The following is a 23,521-nucleotide window of genomic DNA, read 5'->3' on the forward strand; positions in this document are numbered from 1 at the left end:
TTTCCAAATTCAGATTTGTATTATGTAGTCTCTGTATTTTGATGATGGGCCTTTGTGGGAAAGAACATAAATTACGAACAATATTAATTTTCTTGTCATAGAGCAAATAAGTGGTGGGTTAGACAGGCTCAAACTCCTCGCGAAAGGCATGGGGAGTGAATTGGACAGACAGAATGAACAACTTGACAGACTCAACTACAAGACTGAGGGAAACACGATCAAGATGAAAAACCAGAACAACGAACTCAACTCCCTACTCAAATAGAAGACTCACAATCTGGCGATAGAGGCTGAATCTTAAATATCAATTATATTCCGATAACTTATACGAATTTTTAAACGGCTTTTTTTGTAGTTTTATTTATTTAGTTAAAATTGAGTATTTGCAGGAATTCGAATTTTAAGTTTTAATGAAGAAATTTTTTATCGCTTATTTGGGTCTTGCAGTTTTTGTATTTTTTTTTGTTCGAAGAAGTCTTAAAAAATGTTCACGCTCTGATTTTTTTCGCGGTTTGTTTTTTGATTTTTTCAAGTTCATTTCTATTTCATTTACGAAAAGGAAGGCAAATTACGCTCTCCGCTTAGGAGATTGAAAGTGGATTGAAATATCCCGGGGGCGTTCAACAGTGCCGAAGTACAACAGTGCCGAAAAAGGCGGGAAAATTTCAGAATAATTTACACGCATTTTCTAAAGAGCGGGAAATTACTGGCGCTAATTATCGAAGAAAATCACTTCAATTTCGGCGCCAAAATGTCTGAAACTGCAAATTAAACAGATATTTTGGCGCCAAAACGTCTCAATTGAAAGTTTTCTCTCAAAATCTCTAAGTGTCACTTAAGATTGTAAACGTTCGCCGTTTAATTTTTGATTGCAGCTGTTAACATGTTGAAATTTTTAAATATTTTTGGCACTGTTGAACAAAGTTTTCATTTTCGGCACTGTTGAACTATTTTTTTTCGGCACTGTTGGACTGCCCCAATTTCCCAAGTGATTTAGAAAGAGCATTTAAAGTTTCGAAAGTGGATTCAAATTTTTGTTTATCCCAGCGGAATCATAAATAGTAATCTATTAATCGATTTTTCTTAAATGCTTAAGCTGCGAAAAAATTGAACTCATAAAAGGTTCTTGAAATTCAAAGAGCTTCAAGTTCGTATGCGGTTATCTCTGAAGTACGAAAGATGCAAGTATTTCAAAAGGGTCAACAAACCGTAGAAGCCCTTCTCTCAAATCGATTTAGGATAAATAATGGATTTTTAGAAATTGAATTTAACGGCAAATTAAATATAACAAATTGTTAAAGACGCTAAATCAATAAACAAGACTGCTCGCATCAGGGCGAGGCCCTGAATGTTCCGACTGCCTCTTAAGGTCTATGGAGCAGTAATAACATGGAAAAATTAAATGAAATCAAACAAAATGTAAAAAAAAAATTCCTAAAATTTGAAATTTTTTAAATGAAAATCATCTTCCCAAACGCCATATAAAGTACAAAAAGATAGATATCGCTCCTTGTAACAAATCAACTATGGCAAATATGCTATATTCAACCAATTTGGAAGGATTTCTAAGATGGATTAATTCTCCGCTTACGCGTTAATAGCGCGAAATATATCGCGCGTTAATTGTCCCAAATTGGCCAAAATGCCAATCTTTAAACCCTCGTAAAACTATACGAAAAATGATCACAGGTGAAATATCTTTTCAATTTTGAGCTCAGGACAACAATAACTGTCGAATGATAAAAAAAAATTCCGTCAAAAATGGCTAGTTAAAAAGTCGAAATTTGTCTGAAGAAAAAAAACCCACCCCGAGCACAAATATTCCGTTACTTTCGTATCGAAAGTCGGAACAATAATCGCGAATAATGTTTTGGTTGGTTAAAAGTATGAATAGCTATTCCAATCCAAAAATTTTCTCCAGCAATATATTCTGCGCGCTTGTTTGAAATGCCCATTCTGTTCGGTACTTATTTTCGAAATTAATTCGTGCGAAGAGGGGATGTTCTACAGCAGGTCATATAAGAGGTAGAAATTGTACGGTTGATCCTTTCAATATGTTTTCCGGTTTCCTTGAGCTCATTGACACCTGTCCGTTGGTTATGCTTTTTGAGTGAAAGCAAGAATGTTAGATTATTGAACTCACTTAAATTTGATGAATGAAATGACTTTTACTTATATCACTTGTTGTCCCGACTTTCGAAGAAAACGGAATATTTATGCTCGGTGTTGTTTTTTTATTCAATCAATTTTCACCGATCGAAATAATAATTTTCAACAAAAATTTTTTTAAACTTCATTGAAGATATCAACTTCCTGAATTCAAATGTAAAAAGATAATTCACTTCGGATTTTTTTTTGTAAAGTTCTGGGGGTTTGAAAATTGCCAAATTTTCCTTGTTCTGTACTAAGTTATACGCGCTTTGAAGAGTTTATTCATAATGCTGAGAGCGTAACGCGAATTATTTATGCGTGGCGAAAAATCCCGCACAACAAAATTGTTCCGAATTGAATTGAGGCTAGCTAATTTGTCGGTCGTATTAATTTCGTACGAATCAAAATTTTACACTTTGATATTGTCCAAATTTAGAGGTTTTCAATATTTTTTTCCCAAAAACTATTTGATATGCAAAAAGGGACAGTCGGAACATTCAGGGCTTTGCCCTGATATACGAGCCGTCTTGTTTTCATCTTAGCGCAGCTTTGTGCTCGGGGCGGTTGTTGTCTCTGGGGTAACTCTTCTTCAACTAGCCATTTTTGGCGTTTTTTTGAATTTCATCTTATAGGAACTTTTCCCCTTTGCTCAATTTTAAAAGATTTCTTTGCCCCATTTTAAAAAATTTCTTTGCCCCAAAAGATATTGAGGGTTCGAAAATTGCCAATGCTTCAAGTTTGGGATAAAAATTGCGCGATATCTTTCGTGCTATGAAAGCTGAAAGGGCTATTTAAGTAATTCTAATTCGATTTTACGCTGGCAGTTCGCTCTTTTTTATGTGTCAGCAGACTTAAAAAAATATCACCCTGTGCATTGTGGCCACAGTGTCTAGAAAATCGTCGGCACTGATGGCACTAATACTCGCAATGATAAAAACGAATACCAGGAACAGAAATTTTATGAAAAACTGGCTTTGTTTGGCTTTTTGACCCAATTTATAGCCCAATGAAAAACAGTTTAAGTTTCGAAAAATTTCATTCTCGAAACTTAGATTCTTTGAACTAAGCTTCTGAAGCTTTAATGCTTTCATTTTCTGAACGACTTCGTTCTTCTCTGAGATTTTCTTCTTTGCTTTGTCCCAGCAGCATTCGACTTCTTGATAAAATTGAAAGACGTTTTCTTTTCTGCTTCTACGGACTGTTCCTCTGCCATGCGAATCAGATATTCTGAATCATCGGTCAGTCGCTTGACTTTGGCAGAAAGTTGACTGATTTCTTCTTCCTTTCTTTTCAATGAGGTCTTTTTGTCGTGTTTTAAATCCTTCAAGTCGTGTTCGTATCTTGTTCTTGCTCCAGGAACTGAGGTGAAAACTTTCCTGGTGATATCAAATTTGAGCACTCCTCCAGTATGTTAAAGCCTATCTTTGCATCTTCGAAGAGCGACCAGAGTATCGAGCTGATGATTGTCATCAATTAGGTCTTTGTTGAGCAAGAAATCATTTTCTACGTTGGCTTTTTACGTGACAGCAATAAAAAAAATTTCAACGACATACAAGAGATCTTTATGAACGACTGAGTTTAGTGTTTTGATATACACGTCATGAAGGCGATCTTTGTAGAGATGAATTTCGAAATAGCAGTAGAGTATCGTAACATCGGCATGGCTTCTTTGCATTGCTCGAGGGCATTGTCACCAGTGAGAAGGCTCGGTTGATTATTGTAACACAATGCGCTCAAGACGATACGCAAACGAGCTACGTTTTGCTCGGTAGAATCTTAAACATTACGTTCTGGACATAAACAAATCACGTTCTGAACAACCGCATATTTTGAAGAGGACTCCGTTATGAGATCAGTTCACATTTGAATAATTATATCTCGACAGGTTGTCAGAAAAATCAGTTTCACCGGCATCACATGATGCAATGGCTGTTACATGCAAGCCCAGCATCAAAAACGTATCAAATTCCACTTGCTCTGTTAGAACCCGTTTTTGAAAACTAGGCGCATTGTGTGTAGTCCGCAGCTAACAATGTCAAGAGGTATCGGCGCAGCATCATCAGCGCGTAGTTTGTGAGACAACTTTTTCGTAAAGGACCAATTCACGTTGGGACCGTCCATGCCGATTTGCAACAATTTCTTCGGAGAGAGTCACTAAACGCCAACAAAGTTTTTTCAATCGAAGTTTTTTGTCAATTAAAAAAATAAATGGAGTTATTGGAAACTTGAACAAACCTTCAAAATATTTCAGAATTGACGAAGTTGGTCATCCGCCGTTGCGTGACCCACAACATTTCTCAACCAAATATACTGCAGAAAGAACTCCTGCATTGCGTGTAGCATCCTTTACTACCACTGGTTGAGGGTTAGCTAAACTTTCCTCAAAAACAACTTTCACAATGTCATTGCGAGCTAGACTATCAGTATTGTGCTCCAGTTGCTCCATATTCATAGTTTAGCGCCTTAGATTAATCAATTTTTGGTTGCTTTTGCTCCGTTTGGAATGTGACTTAACGTCATGATCTCCATATTCCCCAACGAAAACAACTTGCTGCATGCTTTACATCGAAATTCATGTTCAATTGTTGCCTTTCCAAGCCAAACACTGAAAATCTCCATTGCTAACCAGTCGTCATTGAAAACGCGTTTGCCCACTTTTCTTTTTCTCAGAGCTGCTCATATTACCTGAACAAATTTATACTGAGCCTGCTTAGAATTTTGATTTTGAGCAATTCATTAAAGAAGCGCGGTGAAAAAAAACTGGCTCTGATATTAATTGGCTGGCACTGTTATGGCCTTGATGGCTTTTATATATCTTGCTTCGCACTGATTTGGCTCTGACCGCACTGATACCGTGGCCACTTTGCTGTACTTTACATAGCGTGCGGAATATAAAAGATAAAATTACAAAAAAAGTCAAAAAATTTTGCATATTTTTTGAAAAATATATCAAATTTCAAGAAAAATATCAATTTGGAGTATTCCAGGCTTCGCGCTTGTACAAGCAGTCTTGTTGTTTTTAATGATCGATACAATACAATGCTAAATTGTTGGCTCTCTCTAAAGAAATCGGCTCTGTGATGTACCACCCTCAAATTTGCCCGAGTCAATTTAAAACGTGATGAACCTTTTTTGACAACCTGCTAGAGCGTATGCTGCAATCTATTTTATTTCAAGAATTATCTAATTGATGAATAATGGAGTCCAGTTCTTTCAAATTATGACGGTTTGTTGAAAGAGTCATTAAGATACCTTGAAATGAAAAGAGGTTGAAGGCTATTAAGCTTGCGTATTGCAACTGGGTACTAAACCCTCTTGCACAAGCGATGGGTAGTGTTGCGAAGTTCAATTTTTCTAACCCAAGACGCAAAAAAGTAATGATTTGTTTGGTGGCAATTTTGCTGCAAAAGAATTGTATATGGCTTAATTATGCTGCATTTGTATTTTATATGTTTTTTTTTTGTGCAGCAGCATTATGTTTTTGTACCTGGTTTATTGATGGCTAGTATTTGGTGCATATCAAGCGCCCATGGCACAGAGGCTATAACACGATATATTCGCCTTTGTTTTTTTAATGTTACTTCAAGTTCCTTGTCTAACAGGAAGCAAGTTGAGCTGTCCAATAAAAAATTGTAAAAGTAGCGTGAAAAATGGAGTCATGTTTCTAGTTTCTAAAACTGATTTTTTTAAAGATTATCTAGCGGATTTTTAGAATTATTTACTGGCTCATTTTCTCAAGTTTAGTTTCAAAAAAGTTAATTATAAAAGAATAATTAATTAAATATTCTTGGAATTCAGAGTCTCAAGTTGAATGTAATTTTGTATGAAACTCAATTAAAAAAAACTCTGCACTTTTGTTTCGGTTTCCTTGTTGATTATCACTGTTTCAGTTGTTTGTTAGTTATGTTTAACATTTAGTATAATTTGTCGAAATCTGTTGGTTATGTTAAACATTTATTTTGATTTATCGATCTCAATTGAAAATAACTTGCTAAAGTTCGTTCATTACGTTTACATTTATTGTTGTTTTTGATGTGTTATGAGTTTTTACATTGATACTCCGACTTGGAGGCCTTATCAGGAATTGAGATACAAGTATAGCAGAGTTGATAACAGTTTGTTTCCTGGCGCAGAAAGATGAATTCCATCCTTGGAAAAGAAACTGCTGCTAAACTCTCCATTGAATGATATCGCGTCATTAATGCTTGGTGACCAAATTTTTATATGCTTGTTTGAATCGGTCTCGGTTTCAGTTTCTTGATCTTGAATATATTTTTGCACAGACCATGAAAGGTTCTGATTTATTTTGAATATATTGGGTGCGATTTTGTTATTGAGTGTCGATATCGTTTTCGGGATAATCAACTTGTTCGGACTGAATTGTTTTTTGACGGTGTCTATCAAGTTCGTCCATAGCACTCCTGTATTGTCTGCCCAGTCGTGATCGTTATAGCCACAAATCAAAACAATCATCTCCACTTTCTGTTTTTGATATTTGTCGATGACCTCAATCAAGTCTTGTATTGTGGCACCCGAGAAACTGTGAATGGCGCATCCAACGTATTGAGGGTCCAGGTACTTCACTCGAGATGTTCCGATTACTAACTTGGTCGTGTTGGGGTGAAGTCGTTTTGGCGGGAAACGGTTCCGAAGCTGTTTCTTGGAGTTGTCCTCCGTGGCTTTCAGCTCACTTAGTTCTTCAGAAAGTTCGTCAATTTGTTTTTGAAGTGCAGACATCTTCTCTTGCTTGGACGCCATTTTTTCTGAGGCTGAAATTTTATATTAAGGCCGAATGAGCTCAGAATTAATTGTGGGATTAGAGTAGCTCAGAAGTCATCATTTTTGCGTGATCTTTTTTAGCAATTTAAAAGTCAGTTGAATTTTCAGTTACATATCTGACTTCGATGGTATTGTGTTAGAAAAATAATAGTTGTAGCAGAAAGTTTGTATGCAGATGAAAAATTTGTAACGCGTAATATTTTACATTCAAAGGACTACTGTGCGTTCGATAGAAATTGATCTAATTTTTCAATCAAAGGTCTTCTTCGGTTTGACTTTTCTGATTTCTTTCTGAGATCAATTCAATTTTTTTTTGCTTTAAAGGACAGTAACCTGTATCAAATTTTTTTTGTGTTTAAAATTCGAAAATTGAAAATTGTCCGAAAATAAGTCGATATTTTTTTTTGGTTTTCCCGAACTTATTTCTTGTTTATGGTTTTCTTGAATTTTGAAATTAAACAATTTTGCATGTATAATTAGTCACTTAGTCACAGTAAAAAAAATTTTCATTCCAACATTTCAGTCTCATGGTGATTTCAGTCTTGTTTTTTATGCTTTAAGTTTTCTCCATAAGTCTCTCAAAATATATTTCAAGGATATTTTCTCAGTGACGACTCACCTGTAAGCATTGTAAAATCGGAGCATAAAATTTTTTCGGAAAATTAATCGGAAACAACTTGTCTGACATAGTCGCATCGTTGCGGCAAATTTGTCAGAGGCTACAGCCAATTGGCGTATTTTGAGAATGTATGTATTTTAATTACCCGTTATGTTAGAGTTTTGTTGTATAGTTTTGTTTTAGTGTCATTTTATGAAGTTCACTTTTTTCCAACCCAGCTCGCAGATAATTATAATTACCCTTGCGATCACTATGAGTATTGTTATGATTTCGATTAGAGAGCGATGTCAAATTGTGTCATAGATTTTTTGCAAGAAACTTTTGTTGGCTTCATTTTTAGGAATCAGTTCAGCGTTAATGTAAAGTCCATGAATAAGTTGACAAGGGGCCTAGGTTGAAATCCAGTCATGACCTGTTATGTTGCAAACTAAAACGTTCAACTTTATTTGCAATCGGCTCAGTTGCAAGGCACGGAAATTTCTTTTGGTTGGACTATATAAACTGTACTTGAAAGTCATGTTGATGTGTCATAATCAGCGATGTCAATTTTAAAAAAATATAAATTGAAATTAAAATTGTTTAAGAAAATTACAAAAATTGTTGGCATCAATTTGAATTTTTTCTAAACTGTTTAAATTCTTCTTTAGAACTTTAAAGTTTTTCTGCCACAAACTGGGACTTTTCGCATTTTAAGAAAATATTTCCAAAGCAATTTTTGAGCATATCTGTTTGCTTCAAAAATTCATGAAATTTGTCGTGAAAATTTAGATCGTTTGCTTTTTCCGCGGAACTGTGAAATGCGAAATTAATTAGCATGAGAAAACTGTACTTCGGCGTCGGATTGAATACAGCTGGAGCAATTTAACTTTTTCAATATAAATTGAGTGGGCTCAATTTCACATTTAAATAAATTGAATGTTGAATGAAAATTAAAATTAATTTGAATAGTTTTTTTTAATGGACATCACTGGTTATAATGGTAATGGGGCAAATCATGGAGTTCATAAATGCTGCCGAATTTTTATTGATATTTTTTGATGTACCATACATATATCAGTACGATATGCTTACTGTCTTTTTTTATTGTTAATAAAAGAGCACTAAATTGGGGCCTTGTCTTAAATATCTTTTGAGCATGTCTGCATTTCACATGCTCGTTTTCTTCATTATTTGTTTTGTTTATTGGTTTATAATGCCCTACTGACTGCAGTTTGGTTTAGTTAGATATTTTGTTTAACTCGACCCGAAATTTTTTTGCCTATATATAATCGGCTTAGTGACATCATGTTGCGTCGTTGGATGAGCGAAATAAGTTTCACATGTGCTTGAGTCGTTCAAGGGATAATTTAATGTTTTCTTCAATTTTTCTTTTTTTTATGGCAACATTTTTGGCTCAACGGATATCTGCTCAAAAATGATCGGCTCTGTTACCGCTTCATTACACTTGCGAGAGCAAGTGTCATGTAATCGGGAACTAGAATTTTTTCCCGAAAACAACTTTTCTTACAAGAATTAGCACTTGCTTTAATATTGAACCTTAACAACTTCCAGATTTTTTTCCCACTTAACTAGAGGTAACGCGGTTGCTTTTGCATCTTAAGGTTTGGGTTTCGAGTCCCTGCAGGACCTTGTTTCTCAGAATATTTGAAATTGCACGTTTTTTCCCGGTAAAAATTGAAGGAGTTTTTCTGCTAAGTTTTGTCAGCTTAGGTGCCAGATCGCGGATTTTTTTTGTGATTTAAGCAAATGTCATGGTGGTTGCATGTGTTGTTCATTGTAGTTTCAGGGGAGATTTGAAAATTTTTAAGTGTTTTTGCAGTTAATTTTCGTCTCAACTGATTTTTTAAAGATTGTCGGCTTTGTTTCATCTACGTAAGTTTTGTTCCGTTGCTAATTTATAATTTAAATGTCTTGCTTGACATGTTTTCCTAGAATACTTGGCTGATGAAAACAGCTATAAAAATTTTGATTTGGGTTTTTTTGGGGTGCTTTGGAAATTTTTTTCTGTTTGCAAATTTTTAGTTTTCTCAATAACCACCCTCTCAAATCGGAGATTTTGGTCCATTATATAGAACGGGTTGTAGGAAGCTCTCTTACGTAAGAGTTTACGCCAATTATTTTACACAAAGAGTTATGGCCCTCGGAAAACTTTTGTTTTTTTGACCGTTGAAAATTTTTTGATTCAATCGGAATAAAATTTTGTCTATCTCTGCTGCATTAGTGGTTACGCCCAAATGTTTCCACACAAAAAACTATGATTTTCGGAAAAGTCAATTGATTGAGTTGCTGACCGTTTTTTGGAAACTTTTCTCGATAACTGTTCTGATATCAAGTGTTTAATCACAGCTTTAAACAACAGAATATTGAAATCCCTTTATCTTAAGCGACCGATTCCTATTTTTTCTAGAAAAAAGTTATGGTCTTCAAAAATATCAAAGTTTTGAAAGTTTTCGACTCTTCTCGATAATTTTTCTGATATCAAGGGTTAAATGACAAGTTTAAACAACAGGCTATTGAAAGCTTCCTTAACTAAGCGACCATTTCAATTTTTCTAGAAAAAAGTTATGGTCTTTAAAAATGTCAAAGTTTTGAAACTTGGACCGTTTTTTGGAAACTTTTTGAGTTATCGCAAAAACAACCCCCCAGTTCTTGTGTTGAGAGTTCAATCGTTAAACTCAGTTTTGGGAACATTCTCTGCTTAGCAGCCACGACCTACTTTTTGCAGAAAAAAGTTATGCATCTCGGTAAGTCACGATTTTGAATTTTTGATCGTTCTCAGAAGCCTTCTGACCTGTCTTAAAAACTACACTTTCAATTCCGAGATGATGAGCTCAATCGAAAGAGCCGGTTTTGCCAATTTTTCTTGCAGAAGCGGGTATTCAACATTTTTTATTCTAAGAAAAACGTTTTGTCCTTGGGAAATTTGCAGTACACAAAAAACTAATGTTTTGGGCAAAGTCCGGTTTTTTTAACTTTGAAATGACCAATTTCATTCCACAGCAGTGTAACAATTTCAAAAAAAAACAGATTATCCCAGCTTTAGCTGGACCCCAACTGTTTTATGGAGGCATGAGCAATTTTTGGTCATTTTTTTGCTATTTAGCGGCTTTCGTGTCAATTTCGGTCTGCTACTTTGTCATGCTGCTTTTAGGTGTTATCGCAAATGGTGCGAAGCTCTGCTTCGCCTCTGTGTAGAAATTTTGATTTTATCTGATCGCAACTAGAGAAAACCTTATATATCCCCTCTTTCACTAATGATTCCATAAATGAACATCATTCGTGACAAGCCAATGAAAATTATATTGGTAGATATAGTGTTTTTTTCCGACAATTCCGTGTTTTCGGTATGATTTAAGTCATTTCAGCCATCCTTACAGGGCAGCGGAAAAGTTGTTGAATTTTCTCTTCAAATTCGTTGAACAAATACCATGCTCATAAAGTTCAAGCAATTGTGAACATTTTCTGATTACAAATCAGGTGCGTTTACCCATCTTTCCTTGTGAATTTTGCGTGGCTTTATAGAGAAACTTGATTTAAGTTGAAATTCATTACCGATTAAAATGACCAACTTGCGCGTTTTTTATCCCAATTGGCGCGAAACTCCGCTTCGACTCTGAGTTTAACGTTGTAATTGGCTATCTCGACATGCGTTCCTATAAATTAGCTTCAATTGAGACAAACAAATGAAAATTATATTAATAGATAGTGTTTTTTTCGGACAATTTCGTGTTTTCGGTTTGATTCAACTTTTATCAGCCATTATTACAGGGCAGCGGAAAATTTGTTGAATTTTTTCTTCAATTTCTTTGAGCAAATACCATGGTTTTAAAGTTCACCCATTTGGGCACAAATAAGGTGCGTTTACCCATCTTTCCATATCAGTTTTGGGTGACTATATAGAGAAACTTCTTTCAAGTTGAAATACATGACCAATTAAAAATACATGGAGTCCCGCGTCTGCTATTTTATACAAGCAAGTGCTTCTTTTTTCACGAATTCGCAAATAATTGTCGAATTTTTGTGTTCAATTTCTGTGTTATGGTCAATAATGTTTCAATTGATGTTGATATTTACTTTTTTTTTCAAAGTTTTCGATTTTCTGACGTAGTTATTTCCGATTCATTTTTATTCGCTAGCTTGTATCGCAAATGTTCCGCTTTACCTCTGTATTAACTATCTACGATGAGTTTTTGGGTTAAAAACAATACCGCAGATTGGCTCATTTGTTACTTATATAGCCGTGTTACACCAATGTGATTTCTTGAGCTTATATTTACTTTCTACCTTGTTTTTAGTGTAAGACTCGTAGTACAATCATAACTTTACGAGAAGAACCACTTGACTTGGTTTTAAATAGCTTGGAAGAGAGTTGGTTTCTACTGCCGAACTTCAGTGGTAACTAATTGATAGATTTCACATATTTCAAATTTCATTTACACTTTTCAAAAAAATTTCTCGAGTTATTCAAGAAATGTAGATGCAAGAAAAGTAAAGAAGAATGCGTCCAAGTAAAACAGTCAGAAAAAGGAACAGCCTTGCTGGTCGTTTTGTAGAGAAATGATTCTTGAAGTTATTCGAAAATGAAAAGAAAACATTTTATATTTGAGTTGGAATATTCTCTGGAAAATTTAAAAAAAGATATTTTTTTTGAAAATTTTAATCGGAAAGTGAATAATATGTAAAATCTATGTAAAATCTGTGTTTACCGTTGAATTTTGACGGTAGAAACCACTTTTCTCCAAAGCCATTTAGAGCAGAAGTCATTTGATTCTTATCGTAAAGTCATGATTAGTAGTTAAATGCACGCAGCCAACCATAAGATGAAATAATTACGCTTGCGATAAGCAAGCTTTATCAAGCTGAAATATGTACTTTTTTCAGGTTAACAACTAGTTTAAAAGAATCACTTGAATCATTCGGTGTCTTGGTTCTTAATGAATTCAAATTTTTGAGCGTCTCTCCGGCACACTTAGTCTGGAGGTAACGAATACGCATGGGGCGCCAAAAGTCCTGGGTTCGAAACTGAGCGGGCCTGTTTTTTTTTTAAAAGAAAACTGGCAATAGTCCGTTTCAAAAAATTTGTCGGCTGAAGATTGTCTGCTGATGTTTTGTCGACTCAGTTGCCATATTGTATAGTTTGTCTAACGTTTTTTTTTTTCACATTATAGTTCTGATTTCGCTCTGTGCTTTAAGTATTTTTTTTTTACTAAACTTGACCTCGTATATTCGTTTAAAAACTTTATTCTGCCGATATGATTTGGGGCTATTTTTTATCGGCTTAGTGATCTAGTTGTAAGTCGTTTCAACAGAAGCATATTTTCAATGCTCATCTCTGGATTGCACAAAGTGCTTAAATAGTTTTTCATGCTAACAATTTTTTCCGACTTTTCCTTTTTCGGCTTGATAGGTTTCGGTGTACATTATATCGGCTTATCGGCCTCATATTGCATCTTTCGACTATCACAAAAAGTTTTGTGTATGCGTGTCTGTGTTTTGAGGCTGAGGGGGACTTATAACTTTTTATTACTTTTAGATTTTATAAATTTTCTTTCGGCTGTTTTCATTTTCATTTTTTTTGGGCTTGATAGGTTTCGGCCTATTTTATATCAGCTAGGTGGGCTCACAATTATTCATTTCACCAGTGTTTTGAGGGTGAGGTGGACTTATTAAGTTTTCAGAAGTTTGAAGTCTTGTTCTTTTTCGACTTCTGACAAGGTTTCTGACGAGGTATTTTCGGCGTTGCTACCGCTGGATACATTATCTTCCGATGCTTAGTACACATTCTATTGTCTTGGCATGTTTTTGTTTCAAAACTAGCTTCATTCATTTAATAGATCTGGTTTTTTCGATCTTTTTGATTTTTTTAAACTTTCCTTTTGTATCGCAAGTGGTGCGAAGCTCAGCTTCGCCTCTGTGTTTAAATTTGTTATTAAAAATTTAAAAGTACCATAAAGAAACTGCTGGTATGAGATTTGTTTGCATTGTATATTTTGTGTACGTTTATCCCTAATGTGTGATTTGAAGTCAATGCAATTCCTCTGTGGTAAAGCATTTTATAATATTAAAACCCTGGAATGTCTATCTTCCCAAGTTCAAGACGACTTACTTTAACCAAGTTCGTTGCAAATGGAAGGAGGTTTCCGGTTTCTGTACACCTGTCGAGGAAAGTTTCAAAACTCTGTTCATAAAGACAAAACTGCATCTCGCTCTTCAAAGTAGAAACAATTTGCAGCAATTTCCTTGAAGCAGCAATTTCCCTGGATATTGCAGTAGCGGATTTAGGGGGAAGGCGGCGGAGAAGGAGAAGGGCGGACGCCCCCTTCTGGGATTCGACCACCTGTCGACCCAAAGGGTTTCCCCATTTTACTATTTTGAGATATCCATCTTTGGCTGACTGACCTTAAAATTTTTGTAAAGGCGCCTCGAGCGCCAATCTATATTAGTTTTGAGGGGAGAGCGCGCGCCAAAAAACGCGATTTTTTTGGTCGAAATTTTCCAAAGAGTGCCTAAAAACGCCGTTTTTGGCCTTTTTAAAAAAATTTGTCTGTGGTGCCGAAAATTTGGTCAAATTAGGGTCTTTATAGAGATTTAGGAGATTTGGGCGACCTTAAAAAAAGTTTTGAAAATCCACCCCCCCCCCCTCGAGAAATTCCTAAATCCGCGCCTGGATATATGGGTTCAAAGTGAACAATTAATCGGTTAATCATAAAAACAGGGTTCATAAAATGCTATTGTTTGTGCTTTTCAGATTGAGATGCAAGTGTATGTGCTTCCAAAAAATCAATGATTTTATATCAACGACTTAAAATTGAGTTCAAACTTTGTTGCACGCATTAGGCTGTCAGATTTGTTCAGGTTCTGATAGTTTTGTCTTAAATGCCGAAATTTACCAAAGGTTTGCCAAGGTTCCTTTTACGAAATTTCGTACAATTAGCATCGTTACAATTATCTTTTCTCGCAACCCAAGTCCCCTAGAACCCACAACCCCCTAGGAATCCTATCGTCTAGGACCCATCATAGATATTTTAATGAAATGGGGAGTAAAATTAAATTAGCAATAAGAAATCAAACCTTCAGGAAAAGGGGACTCGGATACCCCTATTAAGTTTTTTCGTGTCTTTTGTTGGCCTTTCTGCGCTCAGCAATATAGAATCCTTTAATAAACACCAAATATGTGTTTGATATCTAAAGGTTGTGCATTCTAAGCAGACAGTACTATTTAACCCGTTGAAATGTTGGTTGATAATGATGAACTGAATCTTTTCAGATAAACTGCAATGAACCGAATTCACTCCTTTAATTGAATTCACAAAACAGTAATTGGATCGCCCTTTGACATTCACATCTACTTTTAGCGTGCTGCTGAAATCAATTTGGGCTTTAAAACGCGTCTGGTTAGTCTGAAATAATTTGAGTTTTTTGGGCCATATTTAATTGTTTTCCTGTCGCCTGATATTGTTATTTCCTCTCAACGAGACATCGTGGTAAAAGGTTGGTACATGTTTGGTTTTCATAGACATCACTTGATCTAAATTTCCCAATATACGTTTCTTCAAGCAAAATTGGGTCCGTTTTAAATTGAATGAAAAAGTTCGTTAACGATATTAACGACCACGACTTAAACCTAAAATGATTATTCTAGTATTCGGATAAGCATTTTTTGATGTTTTTATGATAGTTTATCATTCTTTAACCAGAAGCTACCCAACACTATTAATTGAAATACTGAAAATATTTTTTATTGCAGTTTGTAACGTTGACGTTGGAAGGGAAATTGTTTTTTTTTTGCCACACATTGAACGCACTGAAGTGTTTATTTATAGAATGATGGTTTCAATGGTATTAAATTGAGATGAAGAAGAACGTTTAACAGCTTCAATGCGTGGCAGTTTTACCCCTTCCTAATCTCATGATTGTGAATTGTCCATTAAAATGTAAGCTTCAAACCTTTATAAACTCATACATTGTATTGCTTCCGCATTTTATTTTTAGCGCTTTCTCGTTACGATCTACCTTGTTGGTTTCATCGAGTTCATTTGGTCAAAAAACGAACAAGTAAGTTCTTTAAAAAGCTCGTTTTAAGCTGTTCGGAAAGTTTCTGTCTTTTTCCCTTTGTTAAAAAATAAAGTTTATGGTTTGAAGCTAGATTTGATTTTTTTTTTCACTGCGGATTTCAAATTTTTCTATCCAGGTAAGAAGTAGATTTGGTGTGAAAAGTTGATATGATCTGAAGTGAGTAAGTTTTGCAAGTTTTTTTTCAAATTTTGAAAATGTTAATTGTACTCGAAATCTTCTATGTGTCTTCGGTAAGGGTTTTCCTGATATAAGCTTTCCAGCTTTTACGTTTAAAATATATACGTTTAATTTATATGAAGAAGGTAAAATCGAGCTCCCATAATGTTTTTTTTTACCTAGATCTCAAATTTGTGACATTTTTGTTTTTGCTTCTGGAACATTGTAAATCGTCATAGTCATAGTTTTTTTGTTGTGTTTGTGTCATCCTTATTTTTTATCTGGAAATTGTTAATGATGATGGAATTGATCTTTGTAAGGCTTCTTGAATTCTTCGTGACATGCAAGGATGGTTTTTCGCAAAATCGTCTCCCTTTAATTTTCCTAATGTGAGGCGGTTTCCTTCTTACAATAGTCTTTTTGGGTATATCTTTTATCTTCCTCGCTAGATTGGTAACCGCCTTTTTGTTGCAGAAGGGACAAACACCTGGTTTTACTCCTACGCACACTTTTTCGCGGTCTCTTTGCAGTCAGGGTTGTCTAGAAATTGCTACCTTTCTACTCTTCTCTTTTGCGCCTATGATTTTTTGTATTATGGATTTTCAGTCCTGTCTGCGTTCTGCATCTTTTGTTGAACATTACGGATGTTAGGTTTACACTTGTTTTTTTTCTGGTTTTCGTTTCTGTCTATTGTGGTCGTTATAGCATCTACCCAGTCTATAGTGTGATGGGTTCTACAGTTAGCAAACTTTGTACTTTTTTGTTATATTGTTTTGATTTCAGGGTGCGGTCAACCCAAGACGACTTGTTTGGTTAATCATCCTATCTCCATTCTTAGAACATGGCCTAATCGCCTGAGCGCTCCGATTTTGAATTTTAAGGTGTATGCTATTTTCCTCTATTTTTGCATTTGGTTATTATTCAGACCATTTGTGTTTTAGTTTTCTTTTCCACGCAAAATCAGGTACCACAAATATTTTTTGGCAGAATGGATCGAGTTATATATCATATTAAAGCCCTTTCAGTCGGGTTTCGAACGACATTAAAACCTTCTTCCAGTAATTAGAAAGACAGGTTAAGGTTTTTTTATTTTAGTCTAAATAAGAACGAAAAATGCGAGCGAGCAGCAGGCTTACAATAGCCTAATTTTGTTTAATTTAGGCCTTGAAAACTTAATTTTACTCAATTAAATTCAAAATTTTTGTCTGATATTTTGTAACAGGCATCCAGGTTACAGCAGTTTCATGAGATGCCATTGGTTAGTTAGGTACATCTTTGAGGTCATAGAATACCACGGACTTTCATCGAGAGAAATTATGATTTTAAATTGTTTTGGACTCGAACTGGACCCAAATGTCAAATCAAATATATTGCAGAATATTTTATCTTCCGAAAATACGTCAAATTGGTTTTAACAAATTGCTGTATTTTTAAGGCTTTTTTTGCATTCTTTTTCAATAAAGAATTAGTTTTATAAACAAAAAAGTGATTTATCGAAGAGTAATTTTTGAAGACAAATGAGTATTGCATGTTTTGAAGACAGAAAGTTCGAGCTGTAAAGTTCTCAATGATTTTCTTTTTATTTTATGCGACTACAGTTTTATGCGTATAATCCTTTAGTTTCAATCAGTCATTCTACTGAATTTGTCTTAAGTGCATAATCATTGTGCTGACTTTTGACAACTAATCACTGTGCAGAATTTCTTTTGACAATTAAAGGTAGTGCAAGTAAAATTTTTCCACATGCGTTTTGCTATCTGCAGTTGTGTTTAAAGATTGAGTGTCGATCGATACACAAAAGATTTCTCCTTGACCCAAGAAAATGGGCGATGTTTCAGAGTCGAAAGTCAGCGAGCTTGAAAAGTCATGCGAAACGTGTAGTGTGAAAACCAACTTAAAGGCATGCACCGGATGTTACGCAGTGTTTTACTGCTCCTTCGCGCATCAAAAGGCCAACTGGAAATTACATCGACCGTCATGTAGCGCCGTTCAAAAGAGCAACATCCTCCGAAAAGCCAGTGAATCGGAAAACGTAGTTGTGCTTTTGGAAGTCAAAAGTGCCCAAGGACGTGGCTTAGGTAACCACGTGATCAACCACTTTTTCGACACGAAAAAAGAAGCCTTGAAACATGTTGCTAATAGTTTGCAGACGAGTAGAGAAAATGCGAATTTGACTAAGTTGACCGAGATGCCGTTTTTGACCCAGGTAATGGGATGGACGGAGTGTGAGTTGTTTGCTAATCCAAACAGTCATGAATTCTATCCAGAAGGTAAATTATTTCCAATTTTCAATTTTTTCAAATTATAATAGTGTGTGCTTACAGAGATGATTGTTTTTTTAGTCTTTTTTTTCAGATTTTGGCTATGGAGATGGAATTATACCGTAATGGCGCGGCATACTACCCATTTATCTTACAAAACACGCATTTTGAAGCCAAACTGAACCATAAATAGCTTGAAAATCAGATTCCGTTTGAATCGAGTTTTGAAATAATTACATAACTGTTCAACTTTTCCCAGGTCATTTCCTGAGATGTTGCGGCTTCAAAAATCGGGAGGATTTTGGTCCCAATGGAGGAGAACGGACTCTGAATGGACTCGCAGTATACCTCGGAGTAACCCTCACCACAGGTTAATTAAGTTCATATACTTATGTGTTATCACATAGTGTCTTTAAAACATCCACCGACACATTTGATCTAAAAATTGAGTAGTGATGAACGAAGTGAAATAAATTCGTTAGAGCGCGTGTTATGAATGTTTTTTTTTGCAACGAAAAAGTCCTTGAAATTTGTTCTTTTTGGCTATTGATATCTAACTACTCAAAAACAGAAATGAAAATTGCGCCAAAGTTGAAGCTTGACCTTCAGTTCGAAAAACGGATTTACATTTTTTAGATTTATCAGTGAAACAAAATTATTTCTAATGGAGTTGGTGTAAGTAAAAAATGAACGTAATAGGCTGGTTTTTTTGACGGAAATTTGAAGCGAAGACACAGATAGGTCGTATTAATATTTTTTGCAATTTTCCTGGAAAATCTGACAATTTGTTCAAGCTTAAGTTAGATTTATTCACCGTTTGTCGTCTGGTTTTTTAAACTTAATGCAAATTATTTGCTAAAAAGAAGGTAAATTACGTTCTTAAATAACGAAAATAGAAATGCAATACTTACCATTTCGATATCACGCAGTTTTTTCAAATTGAGCTAATATTATAAAAAGTGCTTGTCATAAAAATTACTTTTAACTTTAAGAGCTTCAACGGATGCATTTTTCTGCGAAATTCGGAAGGTGGAAAAAGTTCTTCGAAATTTGAAAAAGGCTTTTTTTCTTCTTTTCCCTTGAGTCTCAAGTTTTTTTCTGTACCGCTTTTAGGTCTCTCCCCCTTCTCAGACATCCTGGGTACTGTGTTCTTCATGGGTAAAAGAAATGGGCGTTATGTGAGTGGGAATATGCTGCATGGGGCCATGCTCATGATATTCGACGCAACGGAGGAATTTGGATCAGACGATGACTGCTCATTAGAGTTCAAAGTGTTCGAAAAGTTAGCGTCCTTGAATTTTCGAATCGGTATAGAATAATTAACGAAGATTACTCGGACATATCAGGCGCGACAGTTCGAACTCAGTTGCAATGGAGCCAGGGGCAGATCTAGGATTTTCTCGAGGTGAGGGGGGTCGATTTACAAAAATTTGTCGACCTTTTTTGGGTCGACCTAACTGATTTTTCCAAGCACTCTGGGAACACTAAAAAACCATTTTAACCGTTTTTGGGCACTTTTTGAAAAATTTTTGACCCTGGCGCCGAGGGCGCTTTGAATAAGTTAAACGGTTTGGTCGGCCTAAAACGGATGTCATAAAATAATACCAAAAGAGGACACTTTGTTGCTGATGGGGTTTAATTCCGGGGGGGGGGGGGCAAACTATGGATCATTTTTATAGTTCTGATAGCGCTCCTCATAGAATTTCATTTTTTGTTACTCCCTTTCGTTTGAGAGCAGTTTTTTTCTTGCGTAATATATAGTTCGAACTGTCGCACCTGAGACGTCTAGATTTAGTCGAAGGATTGAGCCCTTTCATTTTTATATCAATAAAGTAGAAGGGGGGTTCAACAACGCTGACTTATAACACGTTCTACTGCCGAAAATTGATAATTTTTGGTACTGATGTATTGCCTCAATAAATTCAGTTAACCAAAAAACGTAATTATTTAATTGAAACAATCTGGTATATTGTTATCAATTGCAGCAATTTTGGCTCTTTTTCCTTTCCCCCTCCTGCATTTTTTTTACAAGTAAAGTTACTGTTCACAATGTCCGATCGTTTTGAAAATTGACATGCGGACTAATTAGGCTGTTCCAAACATATTTGATCTCCATAATTAACGTTATAGGTTCTTTTTCCTCCTGCAGGTGGGGGGAGGGGGAAGAGACTTTGGTTTAGCTCTACGCCTTTGCCTTATGTTCTGTTCGGAAATATGTTAGGTTTGTTGGGAAATATGTTCTGTTCTAGTATTTTAACTGATGTATTTACGCGTGCGATAAGCAAGCGTTATCAAACTGGAATATTGACTTTTTTTCGGGCTAACAACTTGTTAACAAAATCACTTGAATCACTAGACTTCATTCTCGTGCATACGTGCAATTTTAAGTTCTTTCGGTCTACTGTTACTTCTGGCAGTTTTTTTAAGACGTAACGTCTTAAGCTATTGAAGACAAAATATTCCGTTTCACAAAAACTTTCGGACTATCGTTAGTCTGATTATGTTTTGTCGGCTTAGTTGCCGCATCAGGGAATTTTTTTCTTTTACAAAATGCTTACTGAAAATTATGTGATAGCTTGGCTTACATCAAAATTTTAGGCACACATGGAGGAGGTTAAAAATTTAGGTTTTCTGAACTTTCAATAGTTTTTCAATTGAAAAGAATTTTGCTCAACGGAAGTCTAACCAACTTTTGCCGGCTTAGTTGCCGATCAATTTTTGTGTCTGAATACTTATTAATCACCAGCTATTGTGTTTTCAAATTGAACATCATTCCAGATAAAATTATGGAAATTTTGTAGTTCAGGTTTTCGAAATGTTCTAATTGTTTTTCGAATGAGTGGCTTTTGTTTCATTTTCTGTCTGCCAGTTTGCAATGCTATATATGTGTGGTATCACAAGTGATTGAAGACTAACTGGATTTTCTTTTTAGGTGGGGTCGGAATTATGCAGTGAACAGGTGGACCCCAATGTTCAACGACCCCGTAGGAGAAGGAGACATCTACTCGCATGAACTGGAAGAAAATACTTCAACTGGCAAAGCCATCCACAGATATGGCTACGAAGACCACAGAGCACAGTAAGCAATGTGGCTACGAAAATCACAGTAATCAATGAAAATTAAAAAGCTTACAGATAGATTGACAAATGAAAAATCTTATAAATGACTGATAAACTAGCATAATTTTGTTGAGTTATCTCTGAAATGTTACTTCTATAAAGTGCAATTATATTTGTACATGTGCTGTTAAATTATGTTTTGTTGTCTTAAAAACCTGAAAGAAATATCTAGAAACGATTTTTTTCCTAGTTTATTCGCGCTGTTTTTGAGTCGTTACAGTAGTACATCAAGACTCATATCTGAGTAATTTATCACTTCGTTTCAACCATTTCAGTAAGAGATAGGGCGAAATGAGTTGATGTGATATAATACCCGTTTACAGGGTATACCAGAAAAGGATACCACCTGAATTTAAGGTTTAACTACCGATGTGATATAATACCCAATTACAGGGTTTCCCAGAAAAGGATACCACCTGAGTTTAAGGTTTAACTACCGATGTGATATAATACCCAATTACAGGGTGTCCCAGAAAAGGATACCACTTGAGTTTAAGGTTTAACTACCGATGTGATATAATACCCAATTACAGGGTTTCCCAGAAAAGGATACCACCTGAATTTAAGGTTTAACTACCGATGTGATATAATACCCAATTACAGGGTGTCCCAGAAAAAGATACCACCTGAGTTTAAGGTTTAACTACCGATGTGATATAATACCCAATTACAGGGTGTCCCAGAAAAGGATACCACCTGAATTTAAGGTTTAACTACCGATGTGATATAATACCCAATTACAGGGTGTCCCAGAAAAGGATACCACCTGAATTTAAGGTTTAACTAACGATGTGATATAATACCCAATTACAGGGTTTCCCAGAAAAGGATACCACCTGAATTTAAGGTTTAACTACCGATGTGATATAATACCCAATTACAGAGTGTCCCAGAAAAAGATACCACCTGAGTTTAAGGTTTAACTACCGATGTGATATAATACCCAATTACAGGGTGTCCCAGAAAAGGATACCACCTGAATTTAAGGTTTAACTACCGATGTGATATAATACCCAATTACAGGGTTTCCCAGAAAAGGATACCACCTGATATTAAGGTTTAACTACCGATGTGATATAATACCCAATTACAGGGTGTCCCAGAAAAAGATACCACCTGAGTTTAAGGTTTAACTACCAATGTGCTATAATACCCAATTACAGGGTGTCCCAGAAAAGGATACCACCTGAATTTAAGGTTTAACTACCGATGTGATATAATACCCAATTACAGGGTTTCCCAGAAAAGGATACGACCTGAGTTTAAGGTTTAACTACCGATGTGATATAATACCCGTTTACAGGGTGTACCAGAAAAGGATACCACCTGAATTTAAGGTTTAACTACCGATGTGATATAATACCCAATTACAGGGTGTCCCAGAAAAAGATAACACCTGAGTTTAAGGTTTAACTACCGATGTGATATAATACCCAATTACAGGGTGTCCCAGTAAAGGATACCACCTGAATTTAAGGTTTAACTACCGATGTGATATAATACCCAATTACAGGGTGTCCCAGTAAAGGATACCACCTGAATTTAAGGTTTAACTACCGATGTGATATAATACCCAATTACAGGGTTTCCCAGAAAAGGATACCACCTGAGTTTAAGGTTTAACTACCGATGTGATATAATACCCGTTTACAGGGTGTACCAGAAAAGGATACCACCTGAATTTAAGGTTTAACTACCGATGTGATATAATACCCAATTACAGGGTGTCCCAGAAAAGGATACCACCTGAATTTAAGGTTTAACTAACGATGTGATATAATACCCAATTACAGGGTTTCCCAGAAAAGGATACCACCTGAGTTTAAGGTTTAACTTCCGATGTGATATAATACCCGTTTACAGGGTGTACCAGAAAAGGATACCATCTGAATTTAAGGTTTAACTACCGATGTGATATAATACCCAATTACAGGGTTTCCCAGAAAAGGATACCACCTGAGTTTAAGGTTTAACTACCGATGTGATATAAAACCCAATTACAGGGTGTCCCAGAAAAGGATACCACCTGAATTTAAGGTTTAACTACCGATGTGATATAAAACCCAATTACAGGGTGTCCCAGAAAAAGATACCACCTGAGTTTAAGGTTTAACTACCGATGTGATATAATACCCAATTACAGGGTTTCCCAGAAAAGGATACCACCTGAGTTTAAGGTTTAACTACCGATGTGATATAATACCCGCTTACAGGGTGTACCAGAAAAGGATACCACCTGAATTTAAGGTTTAACTACCGATGTGATATAATACCCAATAACAGGGTGTCCCAGAAAAGGATACCACCTGAATTTAAGGTTTAACTAACGATGTGATATAATACCCAATTACAGGGTTTC

At 35.5% G+C, this 23,521-nt stretch overlaps 3 protein-coding genes across 5 annotated transcripts in view; 2 read left to right on the plus strand and 1 right to left on the minus strand.

Moving 5' to 3' along the window:
- The window catches only part of LOC134846298 (soluble NSF attachment protein 29-like), a 35,874-nt gene extending 35,491 nt beyond the window's left edge, over positions 1 to 383 (plus strand). Inside the window, exon 5 of the mRNA XM_063863592.1 lies at positions 102 to 383. Within this exon, the coding sequence (XP_063719662.1) occupies positions 102 to 265 (164 nt within the window). The 3' untranslated portion in view covers positions 266 to 383. The remainder of the gene's footprint in view (positions 1 to 101) is intronic.
- The window catches only part of LOC134846346 (endoplasmic reticulum-Golgi intermediate compartment protein 1-like), a 257,558-nt gene that overhangs the window by 81,181 nt on the left and 152,856 nt on the right, over positions 1 to 23,521 (minus strand). The window lies entirely within an intron of this gene.
- On the plus strand, positions 14,821 to 21,322 carry LOC134846347 (uncharacterized). 3 transcript variants are annotated; one of them, XM_063863660.1, is made up of 5 exons: positions 14,821 to 15,040; positions 17,557 to 18,051; positions 18,302 to 18,412; positions 19,156 to 19,324; positions 20,975 to 21,322. In XM_063863660.1, exons 2-5 carry the CDS (start codon positions 17,604 to 17,606, stop codon positions 21,123 to 21,125), a joined length of 879 nt encoding a protein of 292 aa, XP_063719730.1. In that variant the 5' UTR covers positions 14,821 to 15,040; positions 17,557 to 17,603; the 3' UTR covers positions 21,126 to 21,322. The 3 variants fall into 3 exon arrangements, with proteins under 3 accessions (XP_063719730.1, XP_063719731.1, XP_063719729.1); XM_063863661.1 differs by having other exon boundaries at positions 14,821 to 14,943; XM_063863659.1 differs by lacking the exon at positions 14,821 to 15,040 and adding an exon at positions 15,416 to 15,604.

Source organism: Symsagittifera roscoffensis, chromosome 5, assembly GCF_963678635.1.
Source record: "Symsagittifera roscoffensis chromosome 5, txSymRosc1.1, whole genome shotgun sequence".
In the NCBI taxonomy this organism is placed as follows: Eukaryota; Metazoa; Xenacoelomorpha; order Acoela; family Convolutidae; genus Symsagittifera; species Symsagittifera roscoffensis.

Coding starts and splice junctions, on each gene's coding strand:
- LOC134846347 (XM_063863660.1), top strand. CDS start 17,604: ATGGGCGATGTTTCAGAGTCGAAAGTCAGCGAGCTTGAAAAGTCATGC. Junction 18,052..18,301: donor TCATGAATTCTATCCAGAAG/GTAAATTATTTC, acceptor AACTTTTCCCAG/GTCATTTCCTGAGATGTTGC. Junction 19,325..20,974: donor GAGTTCAAAGTGTTCGAAAA/GTTAGCGTCCTT, acceptor TTTTCTTTTTAG/GTGGGGTCGGAATTATGCAG.